Source organism: Melopsittacus undulatus, chromosome 3 (assembly GCF_012275295.1).
Source record: "Melopsittacus undulatus isolate bMelUnd1 chromosome 3, bMelUnd1.mat.Z, whole genome shotgun sequence".
In the NCBI taxonomy this organism is placed as follows: Eukaryota; Metazoa; Chordata; class Aves; order Psittaciformes; family Psittaculidae; genus Melopsittacus; species Melopsittacus undulatus.
This window is the reverse complement of record NC_047529.1, coordinates 12,513,996-12,536,459: the sequence shown is the minus strand read 5'-3', so window position 1 is coordinate 12,536,459 and position 22,464 is coordinate 12,513,996. Positions and strand designations below refer to the sequence as shown.

The window sequence follows — 22,464 nt, the reverse complement described above, 5'->3', positions numbered from 1 at the left end:
CCTGACAGCCTCAGGGGTTAATTTGTTTTTCTGGATTTTCTTTCTGTGGAGCAAGTCTTTTAGCCCAAGTGATGCTTGGGACTTTGAATCTGTGCTGTAAAGCATTTCTGTGCCATAAAATTAGTCCTTATATATATATATTTATGAGATACTGAAAAAATGACAGACTGGATCTAATAAAGCCACATGCCATTTTCTAATTGCAGATCTTTATTTGTCTTTGTTATTTGTTATTCAGGTTTGTTATATCATTATTCAGTTTCGAGGACTGTCTCCTCCAGCATCAATAAAGGAAGCACCAAGCTTCACACCTCTTTGGAAGATGCTGTTGGCTTCTCATTTCACCACAAAGGCTGAAAGTTGCATAGAGAAGCTGTGGCTGCCCCATCCCTGGAAGTGTTCAAGGCCAGGTTGTATGGGACTTTGAGTAACCTGGTCTAGTGGAAGGTGTTGGAACTAGGGGTTGGAACTGGATGATCTTTAAGGTCCTTTCCAACCCAAAACCATTCTATGATTCTATAATAAAATAAGCAATTTTCCTATACTTACTAATTAATTCCTGCAGAACTCAGTAAACAAGCACAGCTAAACAATGGTTATACAGAGGTCCCCTGTTCCATGGTGGGATGTGTGTGTGGCATATACATTTGCAGGAGGGCCATGCCTCCCTCACTGTGTGCACAGCCTGTTTGTGCAAGGCTTTCATGTTGACCCCACATGTGCAGGGGACCAGGGGTCTTCAGAGGGGTTTACCTCTGTGCAGCTCCAGCACTTGTCACTCATATAACCCTCTCCCTGAAACTGGTATAGTTTTCTTACGGTTTAATCCTATGCATCCAGTTTTGGAAAAGGAACTAGAAGATGTGTGTGCAGCTCTGGAGTTCTCAGGACAGGAAAGATACAGACCTGCTAGAGAGGGTCCAGACGAGGGACATAAAAACGATCAGAGGGCTGGAGCACCTCTCCTATGGAGACAGGTTGAGAGAGCTGGGCTTGTTCAGCCTGGAGAGGGGAAGGCTCCGGGGAGACCTTACTTCTGCCTTTCAGTTTTTAAAAGCAGCATATATGAAAGATGGGAAGAGACTTTTTATCAGAGCCGGTTGTGATAGGATTGAGGGGTGATGGTTTATAAACTAACAGAGGAGGATTCATGGACACGAGGAAGGAATCTTTTACAATACGGGTGGTAAAACACTGGCACAGATTGCCCAGAGGGGTGGTGGATGCCCCATCCCTGGAGACATTCAAGCCATGGCTGGATGTGGTTCTGGGCAACCTGATCTGGTTGGAGATGTCCCTGCTCATTGCAGGGGGATGGACTAGATGAGCTTTGAAGGTCCCTTCCAACCCTAACCCTATTCCATGTTCTTACCAAACCTGTCTTTATTTGGGTATGAGAAAGACACTTTAAAAACTGCAGCACGCGTTGAGAACCAAGCCCCCAGTGTCACTGTTACAACCAGTGGCTGAAGTTCACACATTCAAACATACAGCAGCTCGAAACCGCACATAATATCAATGTGCTGCTTGAGTTACTGTTAGGGTGGTGAGGCACTGGAATGGGTTGCCCAGGGAGGTTGTGAATGCTCCATCCCTGGCAGTGTTCAAAGCCAGGTTGGACAGAGCCTTGGGTGATATGGTTTAGTGTGAGGTGTCCCTGTCCATGGCAGGGGGGTTGGAACTGGATGATCTTAAGGTCCTTTCCAACCCTAACTAGTCTATGATTCTATGATTCTTTACAGCCGCGCTCGTGTGACAGGAGCGGGGCGGCGGGCACTGGTTGCCATGCGGAAGTGTCCGCGGTTGCTAGGGGAGGCCGGAAACCTGGAAGGGGAAGGCGAGAACTTCCGGGTCAGGGGAACTTGTGCCGGGCCGGTGCGGAGCGGAGAGGTGGGAGCGGAGGGGGGAGTCAGCGGTGTCCTCGGGGATGGCGGGCGGCGGGTCCCGGGGTGCGCGTAATGGCGCTGTGGAGGGCGGGGTGGAGACAGTGGGTGCGCGGGTGGGTGTGTGAGAAGGGGCTGAGGGGAACATGGGGAGAGGTGGGGGACGCGGAGGCTGCTGTGAGGGAAGGGCGGGATCAGGCGGAGGTTTGGGGGTGCTGGTGGCCGGACACCTCCATGAGGTGTATGGGGGGGGTGGCCGGGAGGGGCTGGAGGAGTTGGCAGGGAAGTGGCCCCTGGGAGGGAGCTGTTCTGTGCCGGGGCTCCGGGCTGGGTGTGGAGAGGAAGGAAACGAGACCTCGAGTGACACCGTCCTCAGGGACGGCTACAGGTGTCTGTGTCTCTGCCCTGCTCACCCTCTTGCCCTCGCTCAGTTATGCCTCTGCCTGTCTGTTAAATCCTGTCCAGTCCTGGTGAAGCTCCAGTGGGGAGAACTGCCACAAAAGCGAGGGTTGCTTCTTTCCAAGCCCCAAACTGTTGCTGCTCTCCAAGCCCTCATCTAGGCTATTACTGTTGCATGGCCACATCAGTTCTTGTCCGGTCTATGGAGGTGCCGGTGCAAAGATGGAGATAATAACCTGAGCCAGAGTGTCCTGTCCCTGCAATAGCTTTCCATTTACAGGAGCATGATCCTGGGGCATGTGTTAGTGTTGGTCTGTTCTGTCACAGACAGTAGCTGCTTAATACTAATAGGCTTTTAACAGAGCTGATGAAAATCCTGCTGTGAGGGGAGGAGTGCTTCTGTTTCCCAAGGCACATCACCAAACACTTCCCCGGTCCAGGTTCCACAGAACCAGTGTTCAGCCTTCTGGGCAGCTCCTTGCAGAAGGAGGTGGCTGAGGAGCAAATTAATGTGGAAGCAAAGTGTATCTTTGGCTTCAGCTCCCCTCTGACCTTTTACTCTCAGCCCTGCAAATTCCCCAAGTCAAGAAGTGTCTGCTTTCTGCTGTGAATGTTCCCCTGGAGGTTTGTCCTTTGTGTTCCAATGTCCACAAATATTGCATCAGAGTGGCACAATTGGAGCTCCCAGGCTAAGCAGCACTGCTGTTGGGCCCATCCTTTTGCCAGAGATCCTGCAGTTTTTGATTGAACAACTGTGAAGAATATCGCTTCTGTTTTTTAAAACCACAGAACTTGTTTACCAGTGTTCTAGAAGAATGTGCTTTGCTTTGGGTGCATACAAATAGACCAACATGCAGCATATTAACTGTGGGTTGAGAGGGTATCTTCTCTTGTTACACTGAAAAAATAAATATGTAAGTATTTGTGTGCCCAGACATTTGCAATATGCTAAAGCATATTCATAACTAAGAGCTTTTTTTTTTTTTCTTCCCTCAGCAAGAGAATATGAGTTCAGCAGGGAGAAAAAGAGGAAAGCCCACCAGAGGAAGAGGGAGAGGAGGCAGTGGAAGAGGAGGAAGAGGAGGAAGCAATAGTAGCCATTCAAACAAATCTCAGTTTGGTGGAAATAGGAAATGTTCAACCAGAATTTGGGATGATGGAGATGATTTTTGTCTCTTCGAGGGACCAAGACTGGAGTCCAGGTCTTTCTGTTAATTTTGAGAGTTTGGCATAGAGGTGTTTGGGACACCTTGGGCCTGATTTTTTGGACATCTTTGAATATATGGAAGAGTGAAAGGGTGATGAAGCTGTTTCTCTATGAAGTAGTTTTTATATGTCTTTTTGATTAACATTTAGATTTTTTTTTAGTTAGGAAAGTGGATTTTTTAGGATTAGAACTTCTGATTTTCTTCTTTGGTCATAAAGTGATTTCAGGACATCTTTGATCAGAAAACACTAGTAAACACAGGATGTTAATTTCTGTGTATTACAAAGCAGAAACTGGGCCATGAAAAATAAGCAATTTAGAATTAATTTAGTATCCTGAGTGTATTCTGACCAATCTGGCTTGGAAGTGCATGGTTATACCGTAGTCTGAGAACAGCTTTACCTACCAAAATGTTTATTAAATCACTTTGAATTTGACACAGGATAAAATCCATACATGCATGCGTATGTGCACAGATACAGACACACACATTGTGGTCACGTAAGAATGAACCCAGATGAATAATCTTTAGGTGATGGACTTGTCTTATTTTGGTTTTCCTGTTTTGAATTACAGGAGTGGGTCCTAACACATACCAATTCAGTCAAGAACATTTGAGCCACACAAATAAGTCATTGTTATGTTCTATTTTATTTTTAGATCAAATGCACCTGCCAGAAGAGGGCAAACAAAACAGAGATCTGAAGCAAAAATGCCTCTCCAGACCATACACATGACATCAGAGAATCAGAGAAGAGTGAAAGAACTTCTTCAAGAGCTTCAAGGGCAGGAGCTGGCTCCTGAATCAGAGTTAGTTGAAATGGAGGCACTACTTCTAGCTCTTTTAAATGAGAACACCTTAACAGGCACACTGTTAGAAATGAAACCAGTATTCTTTTTCCATTAACTTTTAGATGGATCTCACATAGTGTGGTTTTGACTCTGCTTTATTCTCTACAATATTAATTCTGGGAAAGGGGTAGCAGAATCCTCCATTTAAATGGAAAATTTAAAATGGCAGTGGCAGAGCTTTGTGTCTACTCAACAGGATAATTTTGTTCTGTTTTAATTTGATAACTCTTTTATCAGAGTAGCTGGTTCTGGTGAAGATGATGATGAACCGGATTACCTTGATGATGAACAGTGCTGGTCAACAGGTTGGGAAGTTTCTGACCCACTACCAAGGTCATCTGCTGAGCCAGCTGAGCACAAAATTGTGGAAAGTGAAGTGTCTTCATTTGCTGTGCACAAACTCTCCAGGTGATGCTTTTCAGTGAATAATTTGTATCCTGAAGAGATAAATTGCTAGTCTTGATACGATAAGCTCTTAGTTCTTGGGCTTCTTCTTGACTTCAGAGAAGTTCTGTGTGCAGAACTGATGAGCTTGCATCTCCTACAAATTTAATCCTCCACTAGGTGAATTTAAAATAATGATTTTATGAACATAAATCACTCCAGCCTTTTTTTCAGTATAGTTTTCAGTTCTTTCTCCAAGACAATGTAACAGGTATTGAGAAAGCTTAGGGAGCATTGTTGTTATGGGTATGTTTTAAAACCTTGTAAGTGTTCTCCATGCAGTTTACTCAGATGTGAGCGTTTATTAACAATTTTTTGCTTTGAGAGTGTTTTCTGTGTGACAGCCGATTCTGAAGAGTTTAATTTATATAGTTCAACTCTGAAATCTAATTCGTAATTGTTATGTGCTACATTCTGAGGTGTGAAATAATTGCTACCTAAACTAATCTCTCACCTTATAAAAAACAGACTAGCATTCAGTCACCAAATTACTGTCTGCCACTGTATAAATAGTATAAATATTTTTGTCTATTTTTTCCCAATACTAGTAGTAATAGTATCTCATGCCATACATGCTTCATTACTGTAAGCCTAATTAATCAGATCTGTGGTTATTTTGCTTCATACAAGTCTTTGTCACTCACTTATTGCCTCGTTGTCTTGTTTTGTTGCAGGTATGGTTTTGACAGTGAGCGTTGTAGGACAGTACTGGGATCCTCCAATGGTAATATTGGGGCATCACTGGAGTATTTGCTATTGCAGTGCTTTACAGAAAGATATGGAGAGAAAATGCAGGTTTCTGCAACAGCTGCTGAAGCCAGTCAGGAAGAGTGTTTAGAGCAGAGAAGAGAAGAGGCTTTTGCCCTCCGGTCAATCTGTGGAGAAAAATTTGTAGAGAGAATTCAAAACCGTGTTTGGACTTTTAGTTTGGAACTGGAGTACCTAGCAAACAGGCTCAGCAAATCTAAACGAAAGGGTGATAGTACAAGGGACACAGCAAAGCTGACTGCAAAGGAAATATGTAAATTTTATCTCCAAGGAGGCTGCAGGTTTGGTTCAAAATGCAGATTTGGACATGAATTCCCTCCAAACCACCCACTAAAACCAGCCAGGAACTCTGTAGATGATGCTCATCTCAGAGTTGATGGTCCTGTATATGAACTCGAAGTAAGATTTCCTGAAGAAAACAAGTATCCACTTCAGGCACCTCTTGTGGCATTTTATTCCACCGATGAGAATCTACCTCTTGCTTGTCGTTTACACATTGCTGAATTCCTCTTTGGAAAGGCCTTGATAGCTGCAGAGTCTGGTGAACCAGTGGTGTACACCTTAGTGACTTGCTTAGAAGATGAATCTGAAATTATCAAGTTGCTTGAAAATACTCACCACAAGTACAGTGTTCCTCCTGTGTCCCTGCTGGCTAAACCTTCAGTAAAGCTACAGACGAGGAGTACATCCAGTTCGAATAGGAAGTCTGAAGGTACAGCAAATATCCCTCTTATGTTTCTGGGTTAACAACAGTCAAAAAGATAAAGAGAAGGCAGTGAGCCTAGTTCAGGCATCTGTTCTAAATCTATTTCTGGAGATTAAGGTCACGTGGTGAGCCAGATCCATAATCTGCTGGGCCTCAGCAAGTCTCTTCCATAATAAAGCTACAGCAGAGTTCTGGCTGCTTGCAAGAACTGAGTTAAAGGAGCATAGAGCTAATGAGTTTGGGTTGGCAGAGTGAACGATGTCTATTCCCACCCAATCAGTGAAAAGCCAGTGAGAGACCTGGTGTAAGTTTACCAAAATTGACCAGAGAATTTTGCTGGGAAGGAGATGGGGAAGGTTGTTTGCAAACTTTGGTGCATCTGCTACTCATCAATTCAGAACCTTTATTTTTAATTACTTAAAATTACCAACCCCTCCTCAAAAATAATTCTGTAAAAGTGGATTTAAGGCTAAGTAAGTGTTGGAAATGGTTTCAGAACCTGCCTGAAGGTATCACCCTTTTTCACATACAAGCGCAACTACTTTGATTTCACAGGGGGAGAGTTGGGACTGTGTCACTTATGGCAGGGTTACAGCAACTCTATGGCATGGATGACCTTCAGGCTCTCAATTCCAAGCCTGTTTTATCTAAGGCAAGCTTTCTTCAAGATAGTTTTCAAGAGCAACTGTATCACATTTTAGAGAGCCTAAACAGTGACAGCCTATGTTTTTGTTATAGTAAAACTAATTATTCAATTTCTTAACAGTTCCACAGAAAGGCAGCTTTGTTCCAGAAATTCAGAATTTGTTCCAGAAATCAGAGATACCAGATAATCTTCCTTATGTTATACAATACTTTGTTTAGATAAATGTAGCCATAACACTTTTAAGGGCTGGCCTACTGTCTGAGCAAATCCCACTTGAACTGGTAGGCAGTAGGCACCATAGTACCTGGTCCAGTCTCAGTCTTGGTTTAAAAGTGCTTGGCAGTGGTTGAACAATTAATGTTATAGTGTAGTTTTTAATTAATTTAAGCTGGTGTTTTCATCACAGTCTTGTGCTCTAGAGAAGTGGTTGTGCGGTGAATAGGAGAGAGGAGCTGAGACACATGAAAAACATTCAGGAAGGCAAACCAGTTACCAGTCTGATTCACCATGTGGCCACACAGACCATGGTGTTGGAGAGCACAGCTTGGTGCAAGGGGAGTGACAAGTGGGTTGGAGCTGGAGAAGTTCTGGTTTGATGAGGTTTTCTAGTAGTGTTGAACTAAATGCATGTCAAAATAGGCCTGCAGACCCTCAGCTCCAGTCTGCTAAGGTACTTTGCTGAGAATGTTCCTGGAATGTGTCTCTATTCTGCAGTGCTGATGAGGTCCTTTTTATTAGAAACAAGAATAACCAACTGTACGTTCTCTGTCTCAAGCCTCAACAGTGTCAGAGCCTCAGGAAGAAGAGGTGGCAGAAGAAGAGGAAGGTGAGCCTCAACAAGTTGTTGTGGAGAATGAGAGTTACGTGCACCTCAAGAAAAAGCTCTCCAAAAAGTATGATGTGCAGGCAAAGTCTCTGTATAACGAAAACGTTAAACTCTGCACGCAATTTCGGCTGAAAAAGGTATAATGTACAGAACAAAGTGTCTGTTTTCATATTTACTTTAAATAAATGAATATCTAAGCCACAGGCTGCTGTTTCAAATGGTTCTGTTCCACTCCAGTGGTGTTCTTACTGCCATGCTGTATCTGGTTTTGTGCATCAGTCTTCTAGGCACTTCCAGTCCATGTTGTATGAAAGACAGAAGCTCCCTGCATGGCAAGAGAGAGAAACCATTCTTGATTTGCTGAAGAGCCACCAAGTTCTTGTTGTGAGCGGCATGACAGGGTAAGAGTGTGACTGCAGATGCATCGAAGCATACACAGAAGAATGTGAAATATGTATCCACGGAAAGGTTAGAATACAGCAGTCCTACCTGACATGTGATGGTGACACTAATGAAACAAAGCAAATTTCAAGTGGATGCAGTCATCTGCATGTAAATTAACATGGGTAGAAGGTGTTGGGTTTGTGAGAGTTTTTTGTTTGTTTCTTTAATGAATCCCTGATTTTGTCCTGCAGATGTGGGAAAACCACTCAGATTCCTCAGTTTATTTTGGATGCTTCATTGCAAGGATCTCCAAGCAGAGTTGCAAACATCATCTGCACTCAGCCTCGCAGGATCTCTGCCATTTCTGTGGCTGAACGTGTAGCCAAAGAAAGAGCAGAAAGGGTTGGACTTACTGTTGGATATCAGATCCGTCTGGAAAGTGTAAAGGTATATATATGCATTGCTTCTTGTTTTTCATTTAGTTTATTAAAGCATGCTTAGTGCTTCTTCAGCATACAGAATCTCTGCCCTGTAGTGAGATCAGTAAGTCTGTGTCAGCTGTATTTTATATTATATTATGAAATCTTTATTTTATTTCATCTCAAGTTGCACAGTCTACTTTACAGAATAAGAGTCAAGTACTATGTCTTATATTTTTTTGCTTTCTGTTGAGACAGGTAAAGGGGTCTGAGAGCATGAATAGTAATTCTGTCCTTTGAAATGCTACTGAATCATAGAATCAAAGAATGGTTAGGGTTGGAGAGGACCTTAAGATCATCTAGTTTCAACCCCCCCTGCCATTAGCAGGGACACCTCACCCTAGATCATGTTGCCCAGGGCCCTGTCCAACCTGGCCTTGAACACTGCCACTACTGACTTAATTTCTCTTTGTCTCCCAAGTGGATTAAAGGGTGCAGCTTGGGTAAGCCAGAAGGAGGGGTTGAATTCAAACTGCTGTCTTGGAAGTGAAATTTTGTTTATGTTACAGCTGATTGCTTTTTACATGGGCTATATTACAAAAGAGATCGAAAAGATCTTTCTAGGAACAGAGATTCAAGTTTTTTAGCAGAAAGCAACTTCCACAGGAAAAACAACTCAGATTTTTTTTACCCCTTATAGTTAGCAGTGCCCTTTGGTTAAAAAGCAGGTGTTTTCAGCTTTTAATCACAAAAGAAGAATAATTCAGCCTGTATACAGCAGGAATTATTTGTTCTCTTTCTGTCAAACCTGACACTCAGCTGAAACCGAATATTTAACAGCAACACATGTTCTCTTTGCGCTATGTTAAGTTGCACAAAGTCAACTGAATCCTTTGTCTTATTGTTCAAGTCCTCAGCTACCAGACTCTTGTACTGCACTACTGGTGTGCTGTTGAGAAGGCTGGAAGGTGATCTGACTTTGCATGGAATCACGCATGTTATTGTTGATGAAGTTCATGAAAGAACAGAAGAAAGGTAAACAATCTCTTATCCCATAGGCAAAATCAAGGTCGTAGTCAGAAGGATAAAGGTGACTTTGATAAAGTGCAAGTAACTGAAGTCAGACTTGTTGATCCTGTGGCAGTAATGTAGGCTGATGGAAGAAGTCTGGTTTTAGATTCTTGTCTTTGGGCGGTAGGAAATAGTGTTGCAGCAGCTTGAAAAGAAAGCACATCTCTTACATTTTTGTGCATCTGGTCTGCCATCACATTGCAGTGATGTTGAAAAGAGGTTTTGAATGGGACTGGAGGGTTAAATAACTTTTTAACCACAGTTGTCATGTTCTTATTCTTCCCCTCTTTGAGCTTTTAACAAATACCCTGATTCTTCATATGCCATTTTGAGAATCACTTTTCCTGATGCAGGCTTCAGCAGAGCACCTGCAAGGGATAAGTGCTCACATTTCCTTCTAGTCTATAGATATTACTGGTTCTAGACAGTCTGCTCCAGCCTCCTACAGTTTTACCCCACTTATCTGCTGATGCTAGGCAAAAGATAATGTCTGTCAGTATCCCTGTAAAGTAAGTGGCAAGGATCCTTTTATTTGATGTTTTCCTTGTGAAACATTGCAGCGTGGTAGGTTTCAGGATGCGTTCTCTGTGACCTGTTATTCTATAGCTCATATTATATTTTAGCCTATAAAGGGCTTATATTTCTCAAGGATTCTTCTTTCTTTTCATCTGAAATCGGTTTTGTAGGCATGCCACGAAAGCTCTAAATCTGTATGGAAGAATGCAATGAGCAGGAAGAAGTTTGAATAACTCTTCCAGTAAGGAAGAGGAGCAAAAAGGACTCATTACTTTGAGTTAATTTGTTACCTAATATTCTTGTCTTGCCATTAGTGTAATTAATTTATAAGGTAGCCAAAGCTCTTTGTTGCTTAAATGAATTTGCCAAGTAATCCTGACACTCTAGTAAGGAACAACCAAAGAATAAGCAGTGCCTTCCATTAATTTATTACATGATTAGCCTCTGGCCATTCTGAGCAGCTTTTGCTTCTGTGATGGTATTTCTGTGCTATTGAAAAGGAAGGTGGACGGAATGGGGAGAAAAAAAGAGACTCTGAAAGTTAACACTGAAGAAATTCAAACGTCTTTTTACTTGTTTTCTGCAGTGACTTCTTGCTGCTGGTTTTGAAAGATATAATGGTTCAGAGGCCAGACCTGCGCATTATACTAATGAGCGCCACTGTGAATGCAGAGCTTTTCTCTCAATACTTTCACTCCTGCCCAATTATTAACATACCAGGTGAAAACTATTCATTTTTACTATCTTGTCATATTCATTGTTTTAAGAGTTTGTTTTCAGTATTTCTACCTCTGAAGTGTTTCTCAATTCAAGTACAAGGGGCTAGTCTGCAAAGTGGCAAGGTCAGGATTTATACAGTAGACTATAAAGAAAGACCAATGAGATTTAAGCGAGAGAAGACTTGGAAAAAGAGCCTTTTTTGTGCTGTCTCTACACCAGCAGAATTTGCCTTCCAAAAGACAAAAATGACACAGCATGCATGATGTGGTTCCCTGAACTAGTTTCACCACAGCTGAAGACTCTTGTGAAAAAGTTGTCAAGGAGTGGGAGGATCCAGCTGGATGGGTACACATTTAGCCAAATATGCCTTTTAAATTGTGAAGTTATTACATGGACCATGACAGAAGCATGTAACCTCATGGCTGTATTCCCTTAAGTCTGTTAGCTCTTCTCTGTGTAAGTGCATGTTACCAAACCATGCTTGAAAAACATCCACTGTTTGTCCCAGACAGAAACTGTGTTGAAGAGTGCAGTATAGATGAGAGCTGTGAAGCCAGTGTATGACATAATAACCCATCTGAAATTATAACCACCTTCAGTCATTTTCCTCTTTTCTGTGTGTTGTGCAGCATGTAGATTTATTCTCTTTCCTTTTAGGACGAACGTTTCCTGTGGATCAGTTTTTCCTGGAGGATGTGATTGCAATGACAAGGTATGAAGACGCTAAAAATCTCAGATGTCTTTGGCTTTTGGGGCTGCACTGTTGACCTTGTGAATGCAGCAGTTCTGTGCATAGATTTAAAAATCAATTTCCCTCAAAACTCCCCCATCACCTGCAGTTCTAGAATTGTACTAAAGCACTGATTTTAAACCATACTTATACTGCAGTGGGATCTAGGATCTCATGATGCTGAGACAGGCCTTTCTGCATTAGATACGACATAAATACTCAAGAGTGGGTGAGCTTTGCCATGGAGAGTTTGTCAGTGCTTGTGCTTTACTTGTTTCACTGGTGGTTAGGCGCTGGCAAGCAAAAGAAATTTGAAGGTAGATTTCAGCACTGAAGGTGACAAATGCAGGGTACCAAACAATTCATTTTTGTAAGCCCTACCTTGCTTCTTGGGATCCAGATTCCTCTCACCTTTTATAGTTACTATACTCTTGTATAGTTACTGGAGAATCACAGCAGCTCAGATGTTCCTCAGAGGGTAAATTGATCAACTATTGTAAGTTACTTGCAAATTCTTGCTCTGAGTTATTCAGTTAAGATCAAGTTTCCAGTCCTAGTCTTGTGCATCACAATTTTTACTAACATGCTAGTATGGAAGGACACTTGACCTTGATACTGTCTGTGGTTTTGCAACCCACTTAAACAAAGTTCCCCTCAGTCCCTCAGATTTATATCTAAATACTTCTGATATCCTGTCTCTCTAGCAAGTTATTTGGAGGAGACAGGCTTCTTTCCAAGGCACTGAGTGTTCTTCTGCTGTTCAGGTATGTTTTAGAGGACAGTAGTCCCTACAGGCGCAAGACAAAGCAAGAAAACAAACAGAATGCAAGACACAAAAGAACTGCATATGAAGAAGTAGAGGAGGACCTGAGACGTGCTGGCATGCTGGAAAGCACTGACACGGTTGTCAGAGATTCAGACCCAGACCAAAAATTAACTCTGAAGCAGCTCCTTATACGATATAAAGGTGAGCTCCTTCCTAAATCTAATAAATTGGCATATAATATTTGCCAGCCAACATGGTATGTTACCATATAATATTGTATGTTGAATGCATATATCTAATTCAGAGTCTTGTAGTTGTGAAATGAAGCAGGTCACTACTTCTAGATGAGATCAGAAACCTCCTGCTTGCCAAAAAATGAAAGAAAAAAGAAGAAATAGAGAATCCATTGTTCTCTCAAACTGGAACAAACATCTTGGCTGAAAACAGACCTCAGCATCTGAAAATTGACAGTTTTCAGTTATTATCTGTTCCCACCCCTTTTCAGATGCATTGTTAATTCTACTTTCTTTCTCTGTATCTGTTCTTGCTGGAGCAGCTTTACTTAAAGCACAGCATGTCATGCCTTGCTTGGGAGATTCAGTCACTCTGAGTGGCCTAATAAGGGGCAGACTTTTCCATTAACTTCCCACTCTGTCATCATCAAAATTCTCCATGTGCTTAGTCCTGAAGAGTTTCCTCCCTTATGTTGTGCTCCGCAGTGGTGCTGAGTGAGAGCCATTGCTTAAAAACTTCAGATTCCTGCTAGACAGGAAGAATAAGGGAATCTGTGTGTCTTTTTGATATCATGTAAGAAACATTGGAAGAGAGAAGAGAGAGCTTGAGCACTTAGTCCTGGAGGTGTCTGTAAGAGGCCGTATGAAAGCTTTTGGCTGTTCTTATCACTAGCATATGTGCATGTCATTCTGCTAGTAGATGAATCCTGGTCTAGGCTGTGCACAGGGCAGATTTAATCCCCAGTAAGGCATATGAAGGAAAGGGTAGAGCTGAAACAGAGGAGAGCAATGGAAGGGGGAATGTGACACATTGAGTCACTTCTGGAGCTACCTCTTCTGATCTAAGCCAGATGCTGTTTAAACCAAGGTGTGGTTGGTTGTGCAGCCACACTGGTTCAATGCATCAAAACATCCAACAGATGTTTTTATAAGAGATGGACTTACTGTGTGTTTTATTTCTTTGTCCCCAGGGGTTAACAAAACTGTGTTGAAAACAATGTCTGTCATGGACTTGGACAAAGTTAATTTGGAATTAATTGAAGCCTTGTTGGAATGGATAGTTGCTGGCAGACATTCATACCCCCCAGGTAATCTCCTTGTCCTTGACAGATAAACAAAAGTAGGTTCATGGAGGCTGTGCACTTACAGGCAGCCCAAAGCTAATGTTTTGACTGCAGAGTTTCTGTAGTTACTATTTTGGAAGGGTAGGGGGAGAAAGTTCTAACTGAGTAACAAAGCCATTATTATACATCGTATGGGGAAGGTGAGAATTGTCTGCTTTGGAATGTCTTTGGTGAGGGACTGTTGCAGCCTGCATGTTTTCTTTGGTAAAATAATTACGAACCAGAGCAATGGGCCTTCTGCACACTGATAAAATATCCTGCTGTCCTTTCTGTTGAGTGATTTTTAAATTGCTTTTTATTTTAATCTACATATATAGGTGCTGTGTTGATATTTTTGCCTGGTCTAGCAGAAATCAAGATGCTTTATGAGCAGCTCCAGTCTAATGCTCTTTTTAATAACAGGCACAGCAAGAGGTAAGGCAGAAAAGGGCCAGAACTATTGGTCTTTTCCCATAAATAAAGAGTAGCTTCCTGCACAAATTCTGCCTTTATGCAGGGTTAAATAAAGGTTATTCAATGTGTAAGACAGCTTGTGATATGAAGGTTTTGACTTGAGTTAGGGTAATTCCTTTTCTACTGTCTTATTGGCTTCCTCTTTTTGTTTTATTCTCCTCAACTCAGACAGGTTAGTTGTTGAAATTCTCAGAGATCCTCATGATGGGTGTTCTCTATTTTGTACTCTGCATGATCCAGTGGACTGTTGAAAACTTCGTCACCTCAGTCCTTGTTCTGTTTCAGGATGTTTTCTGAGACATTCAGTTGTAGTTGTATTTTAGAGTAGATTGTTACATGGAGATGCAATTGGATCTCTTTGACTGAACAGTTTTTACACACGTCATGGCAAGGTTAGCTGGAGTGAGTTCTTCCAGTCCAGCATTTTCAATGGCAGATTCTAGACTCTTCTAAAGAGGCAGAATTTTTGCTCAGCTCTATTCTGAGACCTGTGTCTTCTGTAAAATTCACCCGTTCTAGGAATATGTATCAGCAATAGTGTGGCCAGTGGGTTCAGGGCAATGATCATCCCCCTGTACTCAGCACTGGTGAAGCTGCACCTCAAATACTGTGTTCAGTTTTGAGCCCCTTACTACAAGGAAGACATTGAGGTGTTGGAGCAGATCCAGAGAAGGGCAACAAAGCTGGTGAAGGGTCTGGAGCACAAGTCTTACAAGGAGCAGCTGAGGGAACTGGGGTTGTTTGGTCTGCAGAAAATGAGGCTGAGGCAAAACCATATCTCTACAACTACCCAAGAGGAGGATGGAGCAAGGTGAGGGTCAGTTTCTTCTCCCAGGTAACGAGCAATAGGATGAGAGGAAAATGCCTCAAGTTGTACCAGGGGAGTTTTAGATTGGATATTAGGAAAAAATTCTTCACCAAAGGGTTATCAAGCACTGGAACCGGCTGCCCAGGGAAGTGGTTGAGTCACTATCCCTGGGGCATGGTTTAGTGGTAGACTTGCAAGTGTTCAGTTATGGTTAGACTCGATGATCTTAAGGATCTTTTCAAACCTAAATGATTCTATGATTCTGTGTCTTATGTCAAAGTGGTCTGGTGGTTTTATATTGCTTTAAAAGGCTGTGGGCAGTGTCTAGCACTAGTGAAGCAAAAGTGTGTGCAGGTAGATTGTTCCCAACAGAGAAAAGGCTGGAGATGCACTGAGCATGCTGTTGTATTCTCCTTCCAGGTGTGTTGTTTATCCACTTCATTCTTCACTGTCTAGTGAAGAACAGCAGTCTGTGTTCCTCAGGCTTCCCGCAGGAGTTATCAAAATCATCATCTCTACAAACATTGCTGAAACATCTGTCACCATTGATGATGTGGTCTATGTGATTGATTCTGGAAAAATGAAAGAGAAAAGGTACTGGGATTTATTCCTCAGGGCTTTGTGATCTGGGAAACTGCTCTATGCCTTGAGCTACATACTTTAGCTTTCCAAAGAGCTGGGGAAAACTTGAAGGAACTTCATTTTCAGAAAGCTTCTGCAAGGGGAGGAATCCAGTCTAGACTGAGATCCAACCACAGGGGTGGGAATTTTGTCCATACAGAAGTTGGCAACATCTGCCTGTTTGACCTCCATCCTGTCTACTCTGCAGTCATGACTGTAAGTGTATTTCTTGCTCTCCTGTAGGTATGACCCAAGCAAAGGAATGGAAAGTCTGGAAGACACATTCGTGTCGAAGGCCAATGCTCTGCAAAGGAAAGGGCGAGCAGGCCGTGTAGCCTCAGGTGTCTGCTTTCATCTTTTCAGTAGCCATCACTATAACCATCAGCTTATAAAAGAGCAGTTGCCAGAAATACAAAGAGTTCCTTTGGAACAGCTTTGTCTAAGGTGAGCTGTTGTTCCTGTACTGCCTAAGTGCAGAATGTCCTTCCTCCACTGCAGGGAGCACCTGGAATACTGTTACCAACATGCTTAGTTTCCTCATTGTTTTCTTATATCATGAAACAAAGAAACTGCTCTGGAGATTTAAGGCTCTTTGACCTTACTATCAAGTAAGATAGCACTTTGGTTGCTTCGATCTTACTATCACATTGCCTCTGGCTCCAGAGCTCCCCCTCTAATCACAGTGTCCACCAGTTCTCCCTGTCCTTCTTCACATTCCTTAGTGCTCATCTGATAGGAAAAAGACATGTCTCTTGGATCTCTCATCACCGGAGAAGAGAGTTGCATTCTTGTACTCCAGACCCACAGCAGACGCTTGTCCCCTTATGCTCTAAAACCTCCTGTGGTCTTTCTGTGCAGTGTAGTGCAGTAAAGCCATAATCTGGATCAAGCACCACTATCACGCAAATGCTATATGAATGGGTCCTCCTATTCCTGCTACCCACTGGGCATCCCTTTGTACAAAAAGAAAATTAAACAAATTCCCTAGTATATGGATCTAAGCTGCTTCATTTTTCTTTCTTTAAGAATTAAGATACTAGAGATGTTTTCTGCACAGAGTCTTCACTCTGTTTTATCACGACTGATTGAGCCACCTAGAACTGAGTCTTTGCAAGCATCAAAGCTGCGACTACAAGACTTGGGAGCATTAACTCCAGATGAAAAGCTCACCCCTCTGGGATATCACTTGGCTTCTCTGCCTGTTGATGTCAGGATTGGCAAGCTGATGCTGTTTGGCACCATTTTCCGCTGCCTGGATCCCGCACTGACTATAGCAGCCAGTCTGGCCTTTAAGTCACCTTTTGTAAGTATGCTTAACCATGTATTCCACTTTGAAAGCAGTGCGTTTTCATACAGCAGCAAAACACTTTTGTAACTTGCAGTATTCTACACTTGAGTATTTTAGTTCTCCTTTTTAGCTTACATTGTTTGTATGTTAATACAGTGTTCATTAAAAAAGTCCAGTTAAAAGCAGAAGACCAAAACTATGCAGCAGCAAGAATGTTGTTTATGAGTGCACAGTAGAAACAGAGTGGACATTAGTTTTAACTTGAATTAAGAAGTACAGCCAGCCCATTTTGTCCAAGTTTGGTGTAAAAATTGTAAATGAATGGTAATGTAAGAAGCAGTTAGAAATAGTAATGAAATGGTGCTAATGATGAAGTTGATGTTTGAGCTGTGAAGCAAATCTCAGTTTGTGTTCACTTTCACCTTGGCTTTTTAAATCAGCTGCTGCACTTAGTACTGTTAATCCTCTACTGCAGTGTGCAAACTTGCATGGAAAGTCAGGCTTTCTTGAAGTTTTGATTGCTGTCGTTAGCAGTGCAAATAGTTTGTACTGAGGATAATTGCGAGAGAATTGGAAATAGATTGTTCTAGTTATTTAATTGCATATTGTTTTCCATATGTTTTTTGAGCATTTTCTGCAGCATTTTGACTTCAAGTGCTACATCTATATGCTGTTATAGAATAACTTAAATTCAGCTTTTTTTGGTGTCCTGAGTTACTGTTGCTTTCTCTCTCTCAGACCCAAGTGGATTTTGGACTTTATTTCCTCTTCTGTATTATAAGCATTTTGATTTTAACTTCAGCTCCATTAACTTGCTGAGATTTGTCAGATGGTGTTTTTTATGGATGTTGGCATATTTTGCAACTGCAGAGAGGTCTGCTCAAAATGAAGTATTTTCTGTGAGCTCATTAATTGCAAGTTTACCTTTGGGTCTCTTGTGGTTACATAGGACAATAGGCTTAGGTGCTCTGCTGTTGTCTAGGCATTTTTGAATGCCTCGTGTTTCCTGTTATCCGTGGAGAAAGCCTGCTTTCTGACCTATGAGCTGCTGTAAAATACCAAGGTTTGTGACATGCAGCTCTTGCAATAGACTGTCTAGGCATGAAAAACACAATCTGTTACTGCTCATCTAGGTGTCACCATGGGATAAAAGGGAAGAAGCAAACAAAAAGAAGCTGGAGTTTGCAGTAGGAAATAGTGACTACCTGGCTCTTCTCCAGGCCTATAAGGTGAGCTAAAATTCAGTGTGCTTTCTGAGTCTTCTGATGTGCTTGAAATTCAAGCTGAAATATTTTATTACTGACCTCATCCCATCCTCTCAATTAGGGGTGGCGTTTGAGTATCAGAGAGGGTTCTCAGGCAAGCTACAACTACTGCAGGGAGAACTTTTTGTCAGGAAGAGTTCTTCAGGTAAGTGTTTTTGTGGCCTTGCACAGAGGCTGCTTGCAACACTGGCAGAGCCCTAGTGACAAACATAAGCAAGTGGTGAAGACTCTTCTCTCTGTGTATGGCACCTATCAGTCACAGCCCTTTGTCTGTCTGTAGGAAATTGCCAGTCTGAAACGGCAATTCACCGAACTGCTTTCTGACATTGGGTTTGTGAAGGAGGGATTAAGAGCCAGGGACATTGAGAAGAAGTGGTCCCAAGAAGGTGATGGTGTGTTGGATGCTACAGGGGAAGAGGTAATTCCCAGCATTTCAGTGCTCCAAAACAAATGTTGCTGTATTTCATTTGACCCAGGTTCCAGGTGGGCTCGACTTTGTAATCCCACACTGGCAATAGCCATCTCCTATCTGTCTGCTCCATTCTTCCTCCCTATACATCACACATGCTGGCATTAGACTCCATTGCATGAGGCCTTATGTGCACAGAAAGAACAGGCCCAGATGTGGAAGTGAGATGAAACTTGCTCCTTTTAGACAGTGAGCGCTGCTGACTTGACATGTTAGAAATGAGCAAGTGGTGCAAAGGCATGTATGACTCATGACCTGGCCCCAGTGTTGGGATTATTAACAATCTTATTTTGGGAACAAAATTACCTTACAGAGCAGGCAGGGAGATAATTCAGCCTTGCAGGCAATCTTCAGAAAGCAGTATGTCTGGAGCTGGAGATCTCCTGGGGCTATGTGATGAGGTGATACTGGTTTGGTAGTTCTAGAGTCTTACTGTGCATTGGGATAACTTACGCTTGCTTTCTCTTGGGGACAAGCTGCTTTGTAGCCAGATGTTATTCCCTAATGTCTGGAATTGACAGTTGGTGGCCAATTTGCTTGATTGATACTGGGGGGAATGAAGGCCAGGTTAGGCCGAAACCTCAGGGCAATAATTAGTCCTCCCCTACAAAGGACAGCGCTGCAACTACAAAAGGAAACCCCTTTCAGGAATTCAGTCATGCCAGAAACAGGGCTTTACCTTCATAGACTTAACCTGTAGAATACCTAATGCATACATTAATTTCACAGGCAAATTCAAATGCAGAGAACATCAAGCTGATCTCGGCTATGCTGTGTGCCGCACTGTATCCCAATGTTGTGCAGGTAAAAGAATGCTTTCTCATTTTCCCTTTTTCTGTCTAGCATATCCTCACAGCCTGCTTTCAGTCTGGGCTGGTTGTGGCAGCCTCTAGCCTGGCTTAGGTTGCCAAAGCTTGCTGCTCACAGTGTTAGAGCCAGGCAGCTGAGCTCCAGTTTGTATTGCTTGAGACTGCTGCTGTTCCTACAGGCTGATTTTAGTGTCACACAGGAGCCAACAGCAAAAGTTCTTAAGAAGCTATTTTAAATTACAGCTTTGTAACCTCAGCTTTAGAAAGCTGAGGTTACAAATGAAAATACACTCGGGGTTAGACAGCACCTGGAGTGCAGTATCTCTCTCTAGTGACTTGACATGTTACTATTTGAGAATTTCATTGATAAAATGCAAACATAAGTTAAAAATGTTTTCTGATAAAGCAGATTTTTACAACTTTTTTCTGACCATACAGGTGAAAAAGCCAGAGGGCAAATACCAGAAGACCAGTGCAGGAGTGGTCAAATTGCAGCCTAAAGCAGAAGAGCTGAAGTTTGTTACCAAAAATGATGGTTACGTTCACATTCATCCTTCATCTGTGAATTATCAGGTCAGGGTTCTTTTTTTTTGTCTGCAAAGCTGAAAGTGGGGTTTTAATCATTAACCACATATTTGGGTTATAAAGGCTTTGAACTGTTATCACTTTTGCTTTGAAAGAGCATAACAAAGGCGCCCATGAAAATGTCCTTAACATGAAACGGAGAACTTGGGGCCTTGAGGCAACAGTGATGAATTAGCTGATTTCTCACATGCTCACTGCAAAGCGGGATGGAGCAAGGGATAACTAACAGTTACGGGCAGCTTTTACGGGTCAGACTCAAGGTGCATTTTAAGCGCATTTGCTGTTCTTTGCAGCCATAGAAGAGGCAGGCACGCCTATATTTGTCTGAGCAGGTAGGAAGAGATGTGGCACTGTAATGAGGATGTGGTGTATGTGTTCCAGACTAGGCACTTTGAAAGCCCCTACCTTGTGTATCATGAGAAGATCAAGACCAGCCGCGTGTTCATTCGAGACTGCAGCATGGTGTCAGTGTACCCACTGGTCCTCCTCGGAGGTGGGCAGGTCCACATGCAGCTGCAGAAGGGAGAATTTGTCATATCTCTTGACGATGGATGGATACGGTTTGTGGCTGCCTCTCACCAGGTAAGGAAAAGGAGGGATAATCCTGGGAGTGCTGCAGATCTCTGCTTGTGTGTGGAATGCAGGAGATGCACCTCTGTGTTTTACCATAGGTGGCTGAGCTGGTGAAAGAGCTGCGCTGTGAACTAGACCAGCTGCTGCAGGATAAAATCAAGACTCCAAGCATGGACTTATGCATGTGCCCCCGTGGATCTCGGATCATCAGTATGATTGTAAAGCTTGTGACCACACAGTAATGTGAGAACAGGTTTCTGTACTCACTGTTTGCTACTGTGTGAGAATGGACCAACTAACATCAGTGTCTTGATGTATTTGTCATCCCAAAAAATGGCACGGATCTCTGGAAGACCAAGTTGGTGCCTGTATTATTGACAGGTTTTGGATTTCTTTTTTGGTTGGTTTCTTTGCTTACAGAGAGCTCTCTTGTTGAAAGTAAGGTTTGTTACACTACACACTGGGACATGGGAAAATGGCAAATCTCCCAAGAGGAGGAGAAGCTGCCAGCTAAGGAAGTGTTTTTTCATGAGGCCATACACTGGCAGTAGTGTTTTCTGGGCACAAAAATACCTCCTACCTACCTGCTTTTTTGTACTAGTGATGTCTGGAGGCAGCCTGTGAGATCATAAGCTGCTCCCAAATTGAGTTTAAACTCACTTCTGCATTTTGGCCAAGACTTTACTGAGTTAGTCAGTCATAGCTGACCAGAGATGGAGCTGCTTATGGTTCAAGCCAATGCCCTCAAAAAGGTGAGCACATTTTGATTCATGTCAGGGGGTTCTGAAATAGGTTTAGAGAACATCCCCTGGTGAGGAGGCTGTACCGGCTAAGTTGGAGTAACATGTTGGATCCATGCAGGCTGTTCTAGTTAGTGTAAAGTTGCAGGAGAGTGGAGGTTTCCCCTGGCAGCCAGGCTTCTCCAGTTTTACCCTGTGCTATGACAAAGTCTTCCAATACCTAAAGGGCTGACAAAAAAAGCTGGCAGAGGGGCTTTTTACAAGGACAGGTAGTGACAGGACAAGGGGAAATGGCTTTAAACTGACAGAGGGGAGATTTAGCTGAGATACTCGGAAATTCTTTGTGAAGGTGCTGAGGCCTTGGCACAAGAGTGCCCAGAGAAACTGTGGCTGCCCCATCCCTGGCAGTGTTCAAGGCCAGGCTGGATGGGGCTTGGAGCAACTAGTGGAAGGTGTCCGTGCCTGTGGCAGAGGGGTTGGAATTGGATGAGCTTTAAGGTCCCTTCCAACCCAAACTATTCTGTGATTCTGTGACTGCTGTAGTGCACTAAAAATGGATCCTGGGGTGGATGGATGGTTACCGTTAACCTCCTCTGGTAGCTGGTAGTACTTCTGCCAGCCTGCAGGGCTGGAAGAAAGTCCCACTTTTGGAAACTTTTAGCCAAACTCCTACTCTGGGGATTGGACTGCTACAGAAGAGTAGCAAAATGATGCAGGAGTAATATTACTTCAGTTCCAGCGCTGAGCATTGCTACAGCTGAGCTGCCTGATGTACTAGCAATTGCAAATTATAGCAAGTGCCTTAAGCGAAATAACTTTGCTATCATCTGTAATAGTAAAGCCAGAGTAAATGCTGTCTCTACCACCAGCCCTGCCTAGAAATAGCCTCCAGGCTGAGGCATGATGCGCACAGAGGGAAGCACATCCTTGCAAGACTAATGTGATTTTTCAGAAAGTACACTTACTTGTAGAAGCAGTTTCACAGCAACACACCCTTGTGTGTGGAATACAGCAGTACCAAGACCCAACAAACCAAGGCAGCAGAATGGTCTCTGCAGATACACTGAACTGCTGTTGTGGTTTAACCCCGCTAGCAACTAAGCAATGCACAGCTGCAGTCCACCCCTGCAGTGGGATAGAGAGAAATAGTAAAGATAAA

At 42.9% G+C, this 22,464-nt stretch overlaps 1 protein-coding gene across 1 annotated transcript; it reads left to right on the top strand.

Moving 5' to 3' along the window:
* Window positions 1-1,843: 1,843 nt before the first annotated feature.
* Window positions 1,844-20,923, top strand: DHX57 (DExH-box helicase 57). The gene is made up of 24 exons (XM_034061176.1): window positions 1,844-1,890; window positions 3,279-3,484; window positions 4,150-4,299; window positions 4,579-4,749; window positions 5,460-6,265; window positions 7,681-7,868; window positions 8,011-8,132; window positions 8,367-8,562; window positions 9,445-9,569; window positions 10,708-10,841; window positions 11,499-11,553; window positions 12,336-12,538; window positions 13,542-13,658; window positions 14,012-14,108; window positions 15,376-15,549; window positions 15,820-16,020; window positions 16,603-16,879; window positions 17,998-18,093; window positions 18,191-18,274; window positions 18,410-18,547; window positions 19,328-19,402; window positions 19,846-19,980; window positions 20,374-20,574; window positions 20,664-20,923. Exons 2-24 carry the CDS (start codon window positions 3,288-3,290, stop codon window positions 20,805-20,807), a joined length of 4,086 nt encoding a protein of 1,361 aa, XP_033917067.1. The 5' UTR covers window positions 1,844-1,890; window positions 3,279-3,287; the 3' UTR covers window positions 20,808-20,923.
* The last annotated feature ends 1,541 nt before the right edge of the window (window positions 20,924-22,464 follow it).